The following is a 17,675-nucleotide window of genomic DNA, read 5'->3' on the forward strand; positions in this document are numbered from 1 at the left end:
CAGTACATTGAAGGGGTAAGGGTTATGGCCCTTATGGGGTCTGTTTATATTATTCAAAACCAGATTTTTTGGGATGGATGTGTTTGGGGTTTTGTTTATGGATTGACTTTTAGCAGTTTCAATTTTTCAACGCAGTTCAAGTTGTGATGGACAAGACGAGATGGAGATATGCATTGTACGGTGGCCCGATGTTCATTCTCTTTTTGTCCTTTAATGTCCTGTGAAGGGCAAACAAACGAGACACCAAGTAATTGGGATGCAATGAAGCTTTACGATTGTTAGAAACATCCTAGCTGATCCCTATATATTATTATATGATAAATAAAATAGATTCTTTTTTTATATGAATCTATCTAAATTCAAACGTCATACTGAACAGAGCTGTCAAGTGGGAGAGGTGTGTGTCCAACCTCCAACTCCATCATATTCAAAACAAGTATTTTACACTAGAAGTAGAACTGTGCAAGCAAGTTATACACAATTATTGAGAAGAGTCAACGAAGTAGCTCTTTAAATAGAAAGTCGACGCAAAATGCTTCACAATTGCCCAAAGTAAAGTAGGAAGAAAAAAACATAAGGCTAAAAGTCACTTTTGGTTTGGATAACTGCTGAAAGCATCTAAGTAGTAAGCCCACTCCAAGATGAGTAGAACTGTGCAAGCAAGTAATATACACAATTATTGAGAAGAGTCAACGAAGTAGCTCTCTAAATAGAAAGTCGACGCAAAATGCTTCACAGTTGCCCAAAGTAAAGTAGGAAGAAAAAAACAGAAGGCTAAAAGTCACTTTTGGTCTATGTAGTTTGGTACTTCAATCACTTTTAACTTTGTAGTTTCAATTCTGTCAATTTTGTCCCTGTAGTTTAATATTTAAAGCAATTCAAGGACAAGTAAGTATTCCTGTCAATTTCTTTGATGATGCAATGGGTAATTTCGTCAACTCAAAATTCTTGAGCATAAAAGCTTGTCTGAAACTCCCCTAAACTCATATTATGGCTTAAAATTAGTCATTTGGGTTTAGGGTTTTTCAAAAATTGGGATTAGAGGTTGAATTTCAAGTCCTAATATGAAATGGGGAGAATTTCAAACAAGCTTTTACGCTCAAGGATTTTGGGTTGACAAAGAAATTGACAAGAATACTAACATGTCCTTGAATTGCTATAAATATGAAACTACAATGGCAAAATTGACGAAATTGAAACTACAAGGTCAAAAGTGATTGAAGCGCCAAACTACAGGGACCAAAAGTGACTTTTGACCAAAAAAAAAATCTCTCGATCAAGCTACACTGCTATAGCATTTTCATATAAAAGGATTGAAAATTGCTCTCAAATACCACTATTACGGTAGCAAATTTCTCAAATGACATTATTCGTTCTCGCAGTAAATAGTTTCATTATATAGATTGCATCTCGATATATTGTCCCATTATTTTGATAGCAAGCAGTTCAAATAGTGTCGATATGACATAAACAAAGTATCAAAGTTCTAAGGATACTATTGATATTGTCCCATTAATTTGATAGCAAACAGTTCAAATAGTGTCAATATGACGTAAACAAAGTATCAAAGTTCTAGTGAAACTATCGATATTGCAGATTTCCTACCATAATAATGCTATTTGAAAACTTTAGTAAAGTAACGGTGATGTTCAAGGGCATCTCCTTAAAAGATGAACATATATTAGGGATTGAGGCTTGAGGGTTGAGGGTTGAGGCCTGCAGCCCAAATCAAGCAGGTGCTTATGTATTGGTATTACCCATGAGTAAGTTTCATGGGCTAAAACATCCAAAGCCCCATGAATAATTAAATATCGTGTATGTATCAAAAGCGAAGTGAAGACAAATATTACACACTCAGAAATCACACAGAGCAAAAGACAGTGACCGAAAAAATGCCGGCCAAATTTCCTCTTTTCCTAGGTTCTCTCTCCCTCTCTCTCTCTCTCTCCGTATCCAATCCACGTTTTATTCACAGTTTACATACATACACCCAAGAGACTAGAGAAGTCTTGGGAGACTAGAGAAGTCTTGGGAGACTGAGAACGTACGTAGCCATGGAGAAGAGAATATTCAGCAGAGAAAGCAGAAGCGGCCCCATGCTAACCATGCAGCACAACAAGCAACGGCAGCCACTTATGTTAGAGGTCCAACGTCGTAACAAAACCCAGCAAGTAGCCGACCTCACTGACTTCATGAACGACATGTTTTTTGGCACCGTAAACGCCGAGTCCAAGTCCTATAACTTGACCGGGGACGACGTAGACGACGTAAAATACGAGGACGACGGCGACAGCCCAAGACCCACATCCGCCACTCCTACTAACAGCAAAATGACTCAGGAATGGCTAGAAGAGGCCCGGCGCATTGTGGCCTCGTCCCCAACTCGGTGTGAATCGCCCTCTCGACTCGCTGCTGGCTCACCGCGCTTTGCAGCTCCCCCGCAGGCGCCAAGATTGTCATTTTCTTCCGCCCTTGATCGCCGGGACCCACTCTCTAGGTCCGCCAGAAGGTATAATAACATGCCCAATTCAATTAACTAATTTGTATTTGATTTAATCAAATGTCAAATCCCGAAATTACCCATCGTACAGGCACCGAGCGGCGGAGAGTTTTAGTGGCGAGATCCTATCCAAGTCAGCCAACAAGCACACCAGAAATAAATCTGACGTGTTGTTGTTGGAGGGCCCTACTTCGCCTGCATCGCCAGTGGAATCATCGCCTGCATCGGCGGTCCACAAATGGTTTTCCAACATCCTCAAGCCCAACTCCAATCCCTTTCTGGCCCAGCAGCCCAATCCCGAGCCCATGGCCCAAACTGGCTCTGCCCGCCTGCCTGTCAACCGTAGGTCGCGGTTCCAAAATGACCCCTCCTCGCCTCGCCCACAAGGGATTCCGATCCCTTCTCGGCGGACTTTCCAAAGCCCAACACTTTTGCCGGATGCCAAGCCGTTGTCTCCTCCCAAAAACCTTGTCCCGTCAGCCCATCGTCGGTCCATATCGTCGTCCACTTGCTCCAATGGGAAGGGTGTGCAAAAGCCCAGTGTAATTGGGTGGCCCAAAGATGAAGCCCAAGTCCAAACCCAAAACCAAGACCTTGATCTTAATAGGTTTCTCAAAGAGCAAAGGACTAAGGTTGAGAAAGTCTTGGATGGTCAAGTTAATGCCAAGGCTAAAATAGTACTTTCCGACCCCTCCAATAGTAAGTATGCCTTATCATATTCTTGGACATTAGTGAACCGCATAATGGGACATGTGATGTGTTAATTATCAATAATTGATGTAATAAGTGAATCTCACTTGTGACGCGCATAAAATGGTTCACTAGGGTTTAGTTCACAAATTGATTATCACAATTCTTTATAAAACAAGTAATGTGTAAGCCATATTCTATTGGGAATGTAGGCACAAGTACAATGGCAGCAGCAATATGTTACGCATGGTTACTTGAGAACAGGGCGAGGAAGGAAAACAAGAGCAAAGGAAATGGGGAGGAGGAGTATGTGGTGGTTCCTGTGATGAATGTGAAGAGAGGGAGCATGTGGAAGAAAAGAGAGGCTGCTTGGCTAGTTCACCATGTTGGCCTTGATGCCACTTCATTGCTCTTTGCTGATGAGGTACTTCAAATCCCATATGCTTTCTCTGCAATGCTATAGTTGGTAACAAATATTTTGCATAGTATTTTGGGGTTTCTGTCTATATTTTATCCTCCTTTGGCATTGTAGCCAAATGCTATAAGTTGGTTGGTTTTGTTGATGCAATCTGGTGTTAGGTGGACTTGGAGAGTCTCATGATGGCTGGGAAATTAAACATCCTCGTCATCGGGCAAGACGTTTTGACGAATAATGGGGAGGTAATTGGTGCAGATATGCAGTAAATTTTGGAAGAACAAGAACAGTTATAACAAGTATGCATAGACATAACTTAGCTGATTGAAGTGTGTTGTTTACCTGTCTTTTATAGGTTGGATCACAGTGCACCATTCTTACAGATAATTACTGTGAAGATGCTTATGATCTACTTGAAAACCCTTTGCTCAAGAAACTTCTGGTAAATCACATAACTCTTTCAGGAAAAGAAAAAAAGAAGCAGCATTTTTTTTTCCTTGTTTGATTAGGACTTTTGAGTGATTTCCTGTGTTGCAGCTTGCAGGTATATTGTTAGACACTCAAAATTTGAAAGCATCTCCTCAATTGTCTATGACAAGAGATGCAGAGGCAGTCCAGTTGCTATTAGTTGGCTTACCGTCCAATTACAGGGATTCCCTTTTCGATCAACGTATGTGCTTCTATTTTTGTCTCTGGATATTCAATGACATTGTATTTCTTATATACGTCTAGTAAATTGTAACAATCCATTTTTTTCGGTTCTCTATCAGTGACACAAGATCAAAGAGACAATTCCTTTCTTGAAGCTTTGCGGCAAAGTTATGGGAAGCCTCCTAATGAAAGTAGGTTACTATGCATGAAAAATGAGCATTAAACCCCTTGTTGTTCTATAGCTTTGTTGGCTTTTAGAACCATCAAAGTTGTTTTTAATGACTTTCTCAATGGTTTCACATTAGGGTTATGATCCTTGACAGCCTTTTAACACTTCTTGTGATGATTTCAGGCGGTGGTGGTAACAGAGAACATGATGAGCAGAAGGTTTCAGAAAGGAAATCAACCTCTATTTCTCGCCACGAAGCCATCATCCAAAATCCAGACAAGAATTCTAATGATGCAAGAAATGCAAAAAAGGCTTCACCAAAATCAGGTTAGACTGCACTATATTCCCTACGGCTTTTTACACATTCACTTATTCATTACTCAAAAGTTTTAAACTCTTACTTTTCCCTTGATGCCTAAAGCTTTGACATCTTTTCCCTTGTAGCTAAACCAAGTTCTGCAGCTGTCCAAGCCCCTTCACCTGATGCCTCCCGCGGAAAGAATAAGTTTTTCCTGGCAAAGTGGTTTGGTTTTAAATGAGGACAAAAATCTGTGGCATTTTGTTCATTGTAAATTCATATAGAAGAACCTAAATTTGATAACATGTTAGAAGAAAAAACTGAAACCGTCTTTAAGATATCTGCCAGTTTCATCAAACGGGCGAGATTGGTTCGGGTAAACTATTTCTGTTTGTGCTTGGAAGAGGAAAGATTTGAAACTACGACACATAATTTAGTAAGAAGAGGGAATGTAAAATGCCTTTGTGGCGTATTGTATTATTACTTTTGTCTCAGACGATAATGGTTCAAGTTGCAAAAAGTTTTAGCTTTTGCTTATATGACAGTGTTTTTGAGATGTCATTGTTGTTCTTGTACATGATGATGATGCTGACATGCATTTTGAGTATCTTATTTTCTACGACCAAATTTCTTTGTTTGTGTCCCTTCACAAGAACTGTCTGCCTGCTGTAAATGTGTGGTAAAAGTGGATGCTGATGTTGAGTTCAATCCATACTGTCATTTAAAAATCTCCAGGTAAAAGCTAAAATTTATTTGCTGTCATTCTTGGTTTTGTGATTATGCCATTTGAAAGTTTTGAATATGCTCCTTCATATGCTAATCCAAAGCAATGAAATGATAAGCTCTTGGATAAAAAGCAGAAAATTCATTATGAACTGCAACAGAAGGACCTGAGTTGGCAGTCAAATTGGAATAACCTGAATAGTTGAAGCCATCCAATCAAATCTTTTTCCAAAAGCGGAAAGAAAGTTTTTGCCTTTCAACCTTATTTTTCCTCTTCAATCTAATTTTCCATTTTTTCCCCTTTCATACTTGAGGTCAAAAAGCATGAAAAGTGAGGACACAGAAGAATGAAAATTTATGTACTAAAGACTGAAACTCGGTAAGCTTCAGGGTAGTGAAGTGAAAATTACCCAATTATATATTTACATGTGGTGCAAATAATCTTGCATTACTGATTCAACCATCATCAACAACTCCTCCTCCCTGTCACATGTAACAACATTTTGTGCCAGATACAAACATTCAGTACCCTTTGAACATATTGGTCTATATTTCTTTTATATAAAACTTTGGAGACATCACATACACGTTCGTAGGAAAAGAAAAAGAAAAAAAAAAGAAGAGTGGTTTGAAATATTGCTCAATTATCAAGATCAGATCAAGAAAGAGGAAAGAGAATTTGTATAAAAATAGGTGGAGATGCCTCTAGATGGGGAATTATTGGGCATGTAAGTGATACCATCTGTCTTGTCTAATTGTGCCCATTTGTTCAACCCCAGCTGTAACTAACTTCTTCCATCCAACCCCTCTCTTGGGCCCCACCTCTTCCATTCTCAATCCAAACCTCTCACTCACAAATCCAATATGCATCTACATCATTCCATGCTGTCCCCATTCCTTGCTCGGGCCCCATTTCATTTGCCAGCCTCATTCTTCTGCTGCTGATGATGATGATGAAACTACCAGTCTACCATATTTGATATGTTGTTTCTCATTCAACCTTCCAGGCATAGAGAAACAAGCAAAACTCAGATGATCCACTTGCATTAAGCCCTTCTACTGACCCTAAACTGGTCTGGGATGACAATGGAGTGGATGACAGGGAAGAAAATTGTGGTGAGGAGGATGATGACCTGGACAGTGGTGAGAGAGATGTACTGGAAGGCAAAACTGGCTTGAAAATAAACAATGCATGCCTCAAACCAGGACTAAAAAGCCAGTCATGGACATCCCAATAAACCTCAATTCTTAACTTGTTGATATGAATGGACTCATTACCTCTGAATTTCCACTGAAGGTGTTTAACATGAACCACCAAATGGCCATCTACCCTAATCTCCAATTCTGGCTCAACCCCATTTAATGAATTGCCATTGCTGATGCTCCCAGCTCTGTTCTTGCACTCAATTGCAATTTCATGAAGCCTGCCTCTCTCATAAAACTTGGCTTTTGTGGAGAACTTTTTCTTGCCAAAGATGTGTTCTTTTTTAGAAACCAAAATGGGATCAATCAGAGCAGGCCTGTACCCTGTCTTCCTATATGCATCTTTCTTCAGATCACCAAGAAGCAACACAACCTCTTCATCACAAACAACTGCTACATAATACTCTGACTTGGGTTCTGTCCCACCATTGAATTTTGCAGACTTGAGGTCCCAGAAGATGTCAACTGCTTTGCCATCAACTACAAAGCGCTTGGAGCCTTGTTTTCTCCAAAAGTACCATGGCTTGAGCTCAACTTTGCAGGTCTGCTGGTTTTCTCCATCTGGGCCTTCAAGAGATACAGATAGGCCATGGAGCAACAAGTTCTTGCACCATGTGATTGTGATCAAGCGGCACTGATCAGCAATCTTGGCTCTGTACACAGACATGTAAACACTGTGGCCTGACCTAGTTACAGCTGAAGCATCATCACTCATCTTCTCACTTGATGAAAAGCAAGCAGGGATGCCAATATGGTCTTGCATACTTTTGTTAGTGATCAAAAACTAGTTAATCGGCAAAACCCAGTTTGCAAAAACAATACCTGCAAGATGAGGAACAAATTGGAGAGAAGTTGGATTGTGAAGGGGGAATTTTTAACATGGGGAGAGTGAGAGATCTTAGTCACAAGATGTGTTGGGTCACCAGATGCTGCCAGAGGTGTGTTTGGAAGCATTAATGGAATTAAAAATTGATTTCCAAACTGGCGGATAGACTGGCATTGAGTGAGAGTGAGGGTAGAACCACCCTTTTATATTCAATTATATCTGCACCACTGCTAACCTCTCTTACCTGGATTTTATTTTATTTGTTTGTTAAACTTTTTTTTTCCTCCTTTGCTTCACTTTATTTTATTTTTATCACATAATACTTTTTTTAATACCCCTTTTAACAAGGACAACTTGATTGAATCCGAGGTGGTTTGCTTCTGCTACACTTTAAAATACTTATACAAGGCCATTTGTTCACCAGATTTGTTCAAAAGATGACCAGACCAGTCAAAAACTATAAGTCTATAATAAACGTGAAGGTGGAAGTTTGGTGTTGGGTTTGGTTTTCCAATGTGGGTTTTGTTGACTGTTTATTATTTCAATATCATGTTCATAAAGTTTTCTATGTGGGAGATGTAACTTTTCAACTTTATGTTCAAAGATGTGTGGGAGAGGAATCTAGGGGGAGGCGACAATTGCTGAGAAGGGAAAAAAAAAAGTCTTGAGGAATCTATTGTTTGTAGCTGTTGCAGATCTGGTCCGGTCCCTCCTTGTAAGGCAGCACCATAGGTGCTCACTATTGGTTGCAGAATGCTTGATAATATTCCTCTCTCTCTTTAATTGGGAAATAAGATGAAATAAAACGTAGTAGTTATGTGGGGCAAGAATTTAGACGGTGTGATTCAGGTAATACTTTATACTTCTTTGAATTAATCTAATTTACAGGTATAGAGATTTAAATTTGAGTGCTAGGATACGAGTTTATTTTCGTGCCAACTGACCTAATCCACATCTGCTAATTTTTCCTTTCCTAGACAATCAATATTTGTTATACGGATCAATATTTGTTGTCAGTATGAGATATAAAATAATGGAATGAAAGAAATGGATATAAGATGATACATTACAATTAACTTTTGATTTGGTTTGTTAATGAAAAGGTCCTTGTTAGGGGCAAAGTCTAGTATTGGGCCAAACCAAATTGTTAGATACAAGTTTTATACAAGCATCTGGCCCAAATGGGAGCCCTAATGCATTGAAGAAATTGAGGTCATTTTCGTCCATCTGTCCTAAACATAAACCCCAATTCCCAAACGATCGCGGGTGTTGGTATTGTCACTGAGGAAGACCTGGAACTCACCGATCCTCTCTTTCCGTTTGGTTCCCTAGAAACCCAAAAGAAAATTCACTATATTTTCTTGTTGCCCCACTTCATTTTCTCAGTAACCAAACAGAACATTTGATTGCAGACTCGCTTTGTAAAAATGCAATCTTTAAGTGCGGGCATCCGTTTGGTCCAAAGGCAAAGAATCGACAGCTCAAAAATTGCTCATTTCAGATCAATTGGAGCTTACCCATTAAGCAGTGGTTCTGGGTTCAGCTCGTTGGCTTCGGATGGCTCGGCCTCTGCCAAGATATTTGAGAGTTCATTGGGGTTTGGGTCTTCCAAAGGTTCCTTATTTCAGTCTCTCTCCAAGTTCCCTTATCGATCTTCGGCCTCATTCGTATGTTTCGACTCGTTATACTCTCTCTGATAGTATTTTAAACATGCTCATTAGTTCTTTACTTTAAAGAATATACTTTGAACATGTTTGTAGCTGCGAATTTTAGTTTGAATATGTTTATACTTGTGAAATTTACTTTGAATGTGTATGTAATTGTGACTTTAGCCCTTTAGAAAAAAGATATTCTTTGTTTTCTGTTGAACATTTTTATAGCTGGCTACATTGGGATAGAGCATTTTATATAAATGAATGGTTTGCTGTTGATTCAGTTAAAAAAGAAGAAGTTGTTTTTTAATGGTACTTGATGCACTGAAGCAATTGAAGCTGAGAGGTCATTCTGCATTTTACTTTTCATAATTTGGAATGTCAATTGGCAGTGTTCACCAAGGTCTTAAGTCATAACCTTCTTATGTTATATAGTGTAGAATTCATCTGAAGAGCAATTCATTGTCTCTCTTTCCAAATATAGACACTTTTATGACACTTGTAGCATTATTCTACCAGACTACAAGGGGCTTTCAAACTGAGACATCAACATCCTCGAGTAATTCCATGTTATTCAAGAGTCCTCGACCAGGCTTACTTCCACGGGAGACAGTTTCACCTCCTTTCCCCAGCAGGTGCATTACAACAGGGGTAAATCCTGTTGAATCGGCTACTCAAGATTCAACGATGTCTGGGTCTGACATAGCTCCCCGCATCAAATTCAAGAGGCTTGATAAAACTGCCAAGCACATAATGCAGGTATGCATCTATCTGTTGGTATTCATGTCAAGAAATAGTGTATGCTGTCTTCCTGTTATTATATTTGTTGATTTTGTATTTCACAGATTCTAGACAAGGAAGCTCTAGAGGAAGTGAGGGTGCAGAGAGAAATACCGGAAATAAAGCCTGGTTATATTGTGCAACTCAGAGTGGTATGATACGTTCTCATTTAGAAGATGGTGTTACAATGTTCTTTGTGTTACGGAGGGAATTTTAGGAGATTAAGTCTATATATTCTTTCTCAATAATTCTCCATATGTAAACAGGAAGTACCCGACAATAAGCGACGTGTTTCAATCTTGAAAGGCACTGTGATAGCAAGACGCAATGCTGGTCTGAACACTACAATTAGAATCAGGAGGCTCATGTCTGGGGTTGGGGTTGAATCTCTCCTTCCACTGTAAGAAGTTCTGTTCATTTCTCATAATTATATATGGCCCTAGTCTGTATTATCTTTGACTCGCTGCTTTAAGTTGGAAAGAAAACCATCTTTAGCTGGGTGCCCAGGAAGCAGGGTGTATTAAATTGTTAGTCTAATAGGTTAATTCTCAACTCTAATTATGTGGGTATTTTGTACAACATTGTACGTACAGTTTTCACTAAATTTGTTGAAAATTATTCTCTTTTGCACTCTTTGTAGATTTGGCTCAAATAAAGAATAGTAACAGATTCATTGAGTTCTATCTTCTGAGAAACAGCAAACACTGCTAATGCGAAAACTTCAACAGAAATTCTAGATTTTATCACTTAAATTACTATTTTGAGGTGAAACAGATGATTACTTGGTATGAAAACTGATTTCTGAAATTTTTTATTTTGGGTGGAGTCCTCATATCTGTGAGGTTTGCCGATTCTTATAATTTGTTTCATGTAAGCGTATAATTCTAGTCTCTACACATGACCAAAGAAGCGGATAATGTATGGCAGGTATTCCCCTAACATAAAGGAGATAAAGGTGCTGGACAAGAAGAGAGTGCGGAGGGCCAAGCTGTACTATATCAGGGACAAAATGAATGCACTTAAGAAGTAATAGTAGTAATATATATGGCTGGCTAGTGAGATAAAAATTATGGTTCCCTGACAAAGATGGAGTCCATGTATGACTTAGTTCAGAAATCTAGCAAAATTTTGGTGATTTCTTTTCCTGAATGTTTGCTTTCTTTGATCATGTTATTAGTTTGTGAGTCTTCAGCAAGTCTTTGAGAATCTGAGATGCCTGGTAGATGTCAGGGTTCAACTGAATACCGGGAAATTTACCGGAATTGCTACTTTACGATGTTAAAATTATGCACTCAGGTTGAAGAATGCTATCAAGTGGCATAAATGTGATTGTTACTCAAGTATACTATTTTCCTCAACACGAACCCTATTATTTCCTCGCACATGTTTGGATTATATGTTGTCCAAAATTCTGGGTTTGCACACAATAAGTCTGGCCATGGAAGATTAATGTGCCAGCAGTGTAATATTATTTTACTTTGCGTGACTGCATTATTTTTTATAATTAATGAATAATATTATGGCAGACAGTGTGGTTGGTTTGGTTGTGGATGTAAAACTAAATGCTTTCCATAATGGACAGCCGCGCCAAGCCACCAAGCACCAACCTTTCTGAAATAGCAAATACCAATTCTCTTTTATTTTTTTGTTTCTCTTTTTTGTTTTCTTACAATCTGGTTTGATGGTTCATGTAAAAATATGTCAAGTTGTCAACTACTGCAAGAGTTCTCCTGGGGAGGTATGCTATATTAATATATTTATATAACACTTTTAAGAGTTTATTATTCTAATTCCTTCCTTGGTCAAACTGTGCATGTTTTCTTTATATATTTTCTTACAATTATGGATAAGAATACATACTGCTGTTGCATGACACGTCTCTAAAACCTAGTGCCAATTTCGTCGAGAAACACTTTCGTGAAATGGGGATGTTATTATTTTGTTATACAAACCTTCACGTATCATAGTATTATTGTTGAAGGATACTAAAATAGTGCTATTTCCGTTGCAATTAAGTTTTTCTCCTATTTAGTCATGCCTACCTGCGACATCCCAGAAGAACTATTTAAAGCTTATTTCATGGTGAAATTAGAAAGAAAATAAAATGTTGCTGGTTAAAAGATTTTTCATGAAAATTATTTTATAATCTAACATGACTAGAATTGTTAATAAATTATAGCATAATTAATTGCCCACTTAAATATCGTGGAATAAAAGTTCAACAACCCCAAATAGTAGTCTATCCAGATGTGTCGCATCATTATGAACGGTGGATCCTTTTTGGTGTTGACTCACAACAATAGACTGGATTAATAATTACGTAGTTTCTTTAGGTTCTTTATTTGTAAATTACAAATATTATATCTACATATATGTATATATGCAAAAAAAAATTACAAAAAATAAAAAAATTTGTACATATTTCAACTTTGGATTTGTGTGGCTGATAGAATGATATTTATTTATTCATTTATTGGTGCAAGGGGCGGGCTAACTGTCTCGATCAACTTATTCACATGAACGATAAAAATATTAATTTTTTGAATGAAATTAATATGTGTACTTTTTTTCTTTTATGTAGTATTTTGTAAGCTTACTAAAAAACCTCTTTTATAAGCAAAGCACTTTATATTCCTTCAATTTTTAAATTTAAATGACGTATACAATATGTCTATTTCCTTAATAAAATGAATATATATATATATATATTTTATGTTAATGAAACTAAATATTAACCCAAAAAAAATTCTATCAGTAGAATTTAGAATTTAATTATTGGTAGGAAAATTGTAGAATTTAATCCGATCATATTCTAAAGTTTTTCAGCCGTTGGATCGTGATTAGGAAGAATCTACGTTGGAAGATCCAAAGATCCCTAATATCAATTTAAGGTGCGAAAGTAAGCTGAAGAAACGCGCGTAGCACATTACTCTCACTCACATGACCCCAAAGCCGACCTTTTAAACCCAAAATTCAGAAGAAGAAAAAAAATCAAAATTAAATAAATAAATTTAAAGCCGAGAGAGACGCCGCTTGGTTGTTTGTTCGTTTGCTGTGTCTCTGCCAATCCAACGGCTTCTCTCTCCTCCTTTCTCACTCCGCAAACGCACGCTTCTCTGTCTTCTTCTTCTTCTTCTTCTTCTTCATACGTGAAACCTCCGACTTGGGGTTCCTTTTTCGCGGGTTTGAATTTGGGTCGCTTCAGTATTTGATTCAGCCCCTAACGACGAAATTGAGGTTTCGGATCGATCCGAATACGATCATTTTGCGTTTCTGAGTTCGATTTGATTGGAAGACGAACGAGTTCTCGAGAATGCCACAGGATTTGTCGTCGGACCAAGACACGGACGATGCTGATGCCGAGTTCGTGGAGGTTGATCCCACTGGTCGATACGGTCGGGTCAGTAGTCATTACTTAAATTACTCTCCTTTTTTCCTTTTCCATTTATTTCCTTCTTTTTTTGTTTGGTATGGTGTTCATTGATTTGATTTAGCTGCTTCACTTCTCATTTGTTTGGAAATTACTCAATGCTCTCAAGTCTTAAGCTTTTGTTCATCAAGTTGTCATTTGGGTTGATTTGTTGGTTCTGTGTATCAGTAATCAATTCTCTTTGTTTTTGGTCATTTGCAGTATAAAGAGATTCTAGGAAAAGGGGCTTTCAAGAAAGTGTATCCTTTCCCTCTTTTTTTTTATTTTTCAGTTGTTTTAGATTTTTAGTTGGATGCTAAATGCTGTTTGAACCATTGTTAGTTAATATTCTGTTGAGGTCCAAGTGTGTTGTAGATCTTTTTTGTGTGTCCTTGATCGATATATGGAAACTTAGATATCGAGCATTTGATGAATTGGAAGGAATAGAAGTAGCTTGGAATCAGGTTAAAGTGGCAGATCTATTACGCAACTCTGAAGATTTAGAGCGGCTTTATTCAGAAGTTCATTTGCTTAAGACTTTAAAGCACAAGAATATAATTAAGTTTTACAATTCGTGGGTCGATGCCAAGCATGAGAATATCAACTTTATTACGGAGATCTTCACTTCAGGAACATTGCGGCAGTGAGTTTTCAGTGATCTATTGTCTGTAACATTTAATATTTCTAATTTATTTATGCTTTTGTTTAGTGTTTTAGTGTCGATTATAATGTAGATACCGGAGAAAGCATAAGCATGTTGATTTGAGGGCGTTGAAGAAATGGTCTAGGCAGATTTTAGAAGGCCTTTGGTATCTTCATAATCATGACCCCCCTGTTATCCATCGAGATTTGAAGTGTGACAACATTTTTGTCAATGGGAACCAAGGTGAGGTGAAAATTGGTGACTTAGGACTGGCTGCTATTCTTCGCCAGGCTCGCTCAGCACATAGTGTTATCGGTGAGGATTTATAAATAAAATTGTCATCTATGTTTTCCTTCTGCAATGGTGCTAGTGCAGAATATTTGAATTCAGAGATGACAATGTAATTGTTTCTGTCACTTTAGGTACTCCGGAGTTTATGGCGCCAGAGCTTTATGAAGAGGAATACAATGAGCTAGTAGACATTTATGCCTTTGGCATGTGCTTGTTAGAATTGGTGACCTTTGAGTATCCATATGTTGAATGTACCAATGCTGCCCAAATATTCAAGAAAGTGACATCAGTAAGGGCTTCATGACCATTGCCCCGTTTAAATTGATACACAGTTTCTATTGTTCCGTTAAATTTGTTGTTGGTTTGTTTTTGCTATCATAATTGAGAGCATTTCTCGTCCTTGAAACTTATATCATTTTGAAAGTTTCAACATGTGCAATCACCGGATCTGTCAAACTCTCAATTGTTGTAGATAATGTAATTTTTCCATATGTGATGCATCATTCATCTCTTTTGATTGTGATGAATGATTCGTCTCTTTTGATTTTGTGATGCATGGTTCAGTTGTTTTGCTAGTCTCACTAGACCTACTATTTGGCTTAAATTGTAGTGGATTTTGAAGCGCTGGGATCGAAAATTCATTCAGTATTGTGAATTTCTATATATTTAAAGTGTTGGGGTAGTTTTATACATGTACGTTCAGTCTGCAAATTTTTCTACACTAGTGTGTCAAATTTCAGTTGTTGAAAATGTATGTAATTTCCCATTTGGCCTTTTGATTTGAGTTAATGCTTGAAATTCTAGGGATAATTATACAAACAACCCTGAAAGGTTGCAATTATAGGAATTCGAACTCAACATTGCTTATTCTGGGACCAGCATAAGTTTTGTTAGTTTGCCACTGTAAGTTGTTAGGATTGTGGCCAACGCTTATTTTATATTCTAACATGGTCCTTGTATCATTTCCTTTTCCGTTTGGGTAGGGAATAAAGCCAGCATCATTGGCGAAAGTGACAGATCCTGGAGTTAAAGCATTTATAGAAAAGTGCATTACGAAAGTCTCTGATCGTTTGTCTGCCAAGGAACTTCTAATGCATCCTTTTCTCCAATCTGATCAAGATCGTGAAAGTATATCTTGTTCTCTACGACCCGAAACTCATTATTCAGGTAAGCAAGTTGTTTCTCTGGAGCTCAAAGGCTTTTTGTCTTATTCTCCTCACATTGTGACATGTTAGATGCAGAAGGCAGTTCTGATCAGATTGATATTGGAACAAAGGATATGGACCCTTCTCCTGAGACAAATAAAGACTTCACTGTGCAAGGCCAGCGGAAAGACGACACAATATTTCTGAAACTACGCATAGCAGATTCGACAGGTTACCTTTTCTTTCTTTTCCAGTTTATTTAATTTTCAGTGAAAGAAGTATTGTTTAATTCCAGTTCCTGCTCTTAAATTGAGATATTTTCCACCTGGCCCCAGGTCACTTTCGAAATATCCACTTCCCATTTGACATTGGGGCAGATACTGCAATTGCTGTTGCTAGTGAAATGGTTCAAGAGTTGGACCTAACAGATCAAGATGTCACAACAATTGCTGAAATTATTGACGCTGAAATCCAATCCCACATTCCAGATTGGACATCCAGTGAAATTTCTGGAGATAATATTGATGGTGAGGTCTCAACTCCATATAGCCCAGTTTCTGAGTCTAAGGATGATCCTTCTGCCTTGGTACATGAGGCCATCCTTTCTAGTAATCTTGCATTAGAAAGACTGCCTTCAGGTCGCAAGTACTGGTCTGACTCACCCAAGGAAGGTAGTGGAAATTCTCCAGGGAAGCATGGGTTTTCTAACTTGCATTCTCCAGCAGATTCGGTCATTGCAGGAGGTACTGAAGACAATGAAAATTCTACTGGTAGCCATAGAGAGGAAGACGACCCGAACGGCAGAGATGCCTCTGATTCACCAAATGGTGGTACTGAGGATGATGAAAAATCTCCTGGTAGCCTTAGAGAGGAAGATGATCCAACTTGTGCTGGTGCCTCTGATTCACCAAATGGTGGTGGTCATGGTGCAGCTACTGATCTACATGTTATTAATGGAGCTCATCCATTTGAATCAGAAGAAGTCAAGATCATTGCGGAGAAACTTGAGAATCTATTGGTAGAACAGAAAAAGGAGTTAGACGAGCTCAAGAGGAAGCATGAATTAGCAATATCAGACGTATTGAAGGAACTACCCCCGGTTTTCTGTCAAAAGGTTTTAGATTTATGTAAGATAAAAATTCCGGACTACAAAATGCTTTATGAGGCAGACTGCTAAACCAAGCAATTTGCAAATTCAGCTTTTCTTGGCCCTGTCATGTCTCCAATTCCAGTGCTTGATATATAGATTATTCACTAGTTTTGCGGGTGACAGATAATAGAAATCACAGAGATGTTTTATACTTAGGTAAAGTTGGGGAGCATGAACTAGTAGCTGTATTTTATGCAGCTGGATGGATATTGAGAGAGAGATTTGTAATATAGATGCTGCAAGTCATAGCCTGGAGGACAGTCATGCTTGTCATCTAGATCAGCTTTTAGAGTGACCCCTGAGGCCCCGAGGATCCGGTACATGAACTCCCACGAATGATTTGTTTCTGCCGAGGTAAGACATTGGTCTGACAAGTCGAAATGATGCCTAAAGATCAACGTGCTACCTACTTATAATGAATACGGGGTCATCAAAACATGGAGTTTATACCTGTACAGATAATTCTTTTACTTTCTTGCTTCTGAAGTTCTGTGCACATCAGTGTATGTTGGGCAAATGTGAAAATTAATTTTAAATTCTTTTTTGTTGGTTTTACTTATTTGTTCTCTTGAAAAGGGACGATTAACTGGTGGTTAAGTTATTGTTGCGGCATGCTTGGGTTTATTGTTGCATTGGATAATAATCACAACATGACATTGATAATTGAACCTAGTTTTCCTGCGTTCCAAATTGTTTTCACAAACCAAATTTGAGGTAATTTGCTCATGAAATTTTTTTTGTACGGTAGATGTTGGGGACTCCACGGTGTTTCACAAAAATTAAGGTATTTGAATCAATTACGTGTCACAAAGTGAGTCTGGCTTTCTGGGTTGCCACCGTCAACACAAATCACAATCAGTCGATTTCATACTTTTGAGCCACAACCAACCAGCTTCATGCTTAAGCTCTCAGAGATCTAGAGCCTCAAATGATTTTAAGTGCTCCCAATTGGGTTCTATAACTCTGTGGACTATACCGACTCTCACTAACAACCAAAAATAGCTCTCCATTGAATCCTGAAAACCATTTGAAAAACATTTGAAGTTTCAATTCAAGCCCTACTTGAGCTACAAGTTCTTTATAATTAACGAAAGACTTAAATTCTTTCCATAGGTAAAACTCGATAAGTG

General features: G+C 38.1%; 3 protein-coding genes across 4 annotated transcripts; 2 read left to right on the plus strand and 1 right to left on the minus strand.

Annotated features, from left to right (window-relative positions):
• Positions 1 to 5,880: 5,880 nt before the first annotated feature.
• On the minus strand, positions 5,881 to 7,637 carry LOC117628147. Its single transcript, XM_034360525.1, has one exon. The coding sequence runs from the start codon at positions 7,410 to 7,412 to the stop codon at positions 6,438 to 6,440; it is 975 nt and encodes a 324-aa protein (XP_034216416.1). The 5' UTR covers positions 7,413 to 7,637; the 3' UTR covers positions 5,881 to 6,437.
• Positions 7,638 to 8,712: 1,075 nt separating this feature from the next.
• Positions 8,713 to 11,401, plus strand: LOC117628643 (50S ribosomal protein L19, chloroplastic-like). The gene is made up of 5 exons (XM_034361133.1): positions 8,713 to 9,142; positions 9,647 to 9,886; positions 9,973 to 10,059; positions 10,174 to 10,307; positions 10,835 to 11,401. The coding sequence occupies exons 1-5, from the start codon at positions 8,903 to 8,905 to the stop codon at positions 10,935 to 10,937; spliced, it is 804 nt and encodes a 267-aa protein (XP_034217024.1). The 5' UTR covers positions 8,713 to 8,902; the 3' UTR covers positions 10,938 to 11,401.
• Positions 11,402 to 12,843: 1,442 nt separating this feature from the next.
• On the plus strand, positions 12,844 to 17,104 carry LOC117628644 (probable serine/threonine-protein kinase WNK3). Of its 2 annotated transcripts, none has more exons than XM_034361135.1 (8): positions 12,844 to 13,307; positions 13,539 to 13,576; positions 13,732 to 13,959; positions 14,051 to 14,274; positions 14,382 to 14,539; positions 15,234 to 15,417; positions 15,492 to 15,626; positions 15,731 to 17,104. In XM_034361135.1, exons 1-8 carry the CDS (start codon positions 13,221 to 13,223, stop codon positions 16,570 to 16,572), a joined length of 1,896 nt encoding a protein of 631 aa, XP_034217026.1. In that variant the 5' UTR covers positions 12,844 to 13,220; the 3' UTR covers positions 16,573 to 17,104. The 2 variants fall into 2 exon arrangements, with proteins under 2 accessions (XP_034217026.1, XP_034217025.1); XM_034361134.1 differs by having other exon boundaries at positions 12,845 to 13,307; positions 15,486 to 15,626.
• Positions 17,105 to 17,675: the final 571 nt, after the last annotated feature.

This window comes from Prunus dulcis, chromosome 5, assembly GCF_902201215.1.
Source record: "Prunus dulcis chromosome 5, ALMONDv2, whole genome shotgun sequence".
In the NCBI taxonomy this organism is placed as follows: Eukaryota; Viridiplantae; Streptophyta; class Magnoliopsida; order Rosales; family Rosaceae; genus Prunus; species Prunus dulcis.

Coding starts and splice junctions, on each gene's coding strand:
- LOC117628147 (XM_034360525.1), bottom strand. CDS start 7,412: ATGCAAGACCATATTGGCATCCCTGCTTGCTTTTCATCAAGTGAGAAG.
- LOC117628644 (XM_034361134.1), top strand. CDS start 13,221: ATGCCACAGGATTTGTCGTCGGACCAAGACACGGACGATGCTGATGCC. Junction 14,540..15,233: donor TATTCAAGAAAGTGACATCA/GTAAGGGCTTCA, acceptor CCGTTTGGGTAG/GGAATAAAGCCAGCATCATT. Junction 15,418..15,485: donor ACCCGAAACTCATTATTCAG/GTAAGCAAGTTG, acceptor GTGACATGTTAG/ATGCAGAAGGCAGTTCTGAT.
- LOC117628643 (XM_034361133.1), top strand. CDS start 8,903: ATGCAATCTTTAAGTGCGGGCATCCGTTTGGTCCAAAGGCAAAGAATC. Junction 9,143..9,646: donor ATCGATCTTCGGCCTCATTC/GTATGTTTCGAC, acceptor TTATTCTACCAG/ACTACAAGGGGCTTTCAAAC. Junction 10,060..10,173: donor ATATTGTGCAACTCAGAGTG/GTATGATACGTT, acceptor ATATGTAAACAG/GAAGTACCCGACAATAAGCG.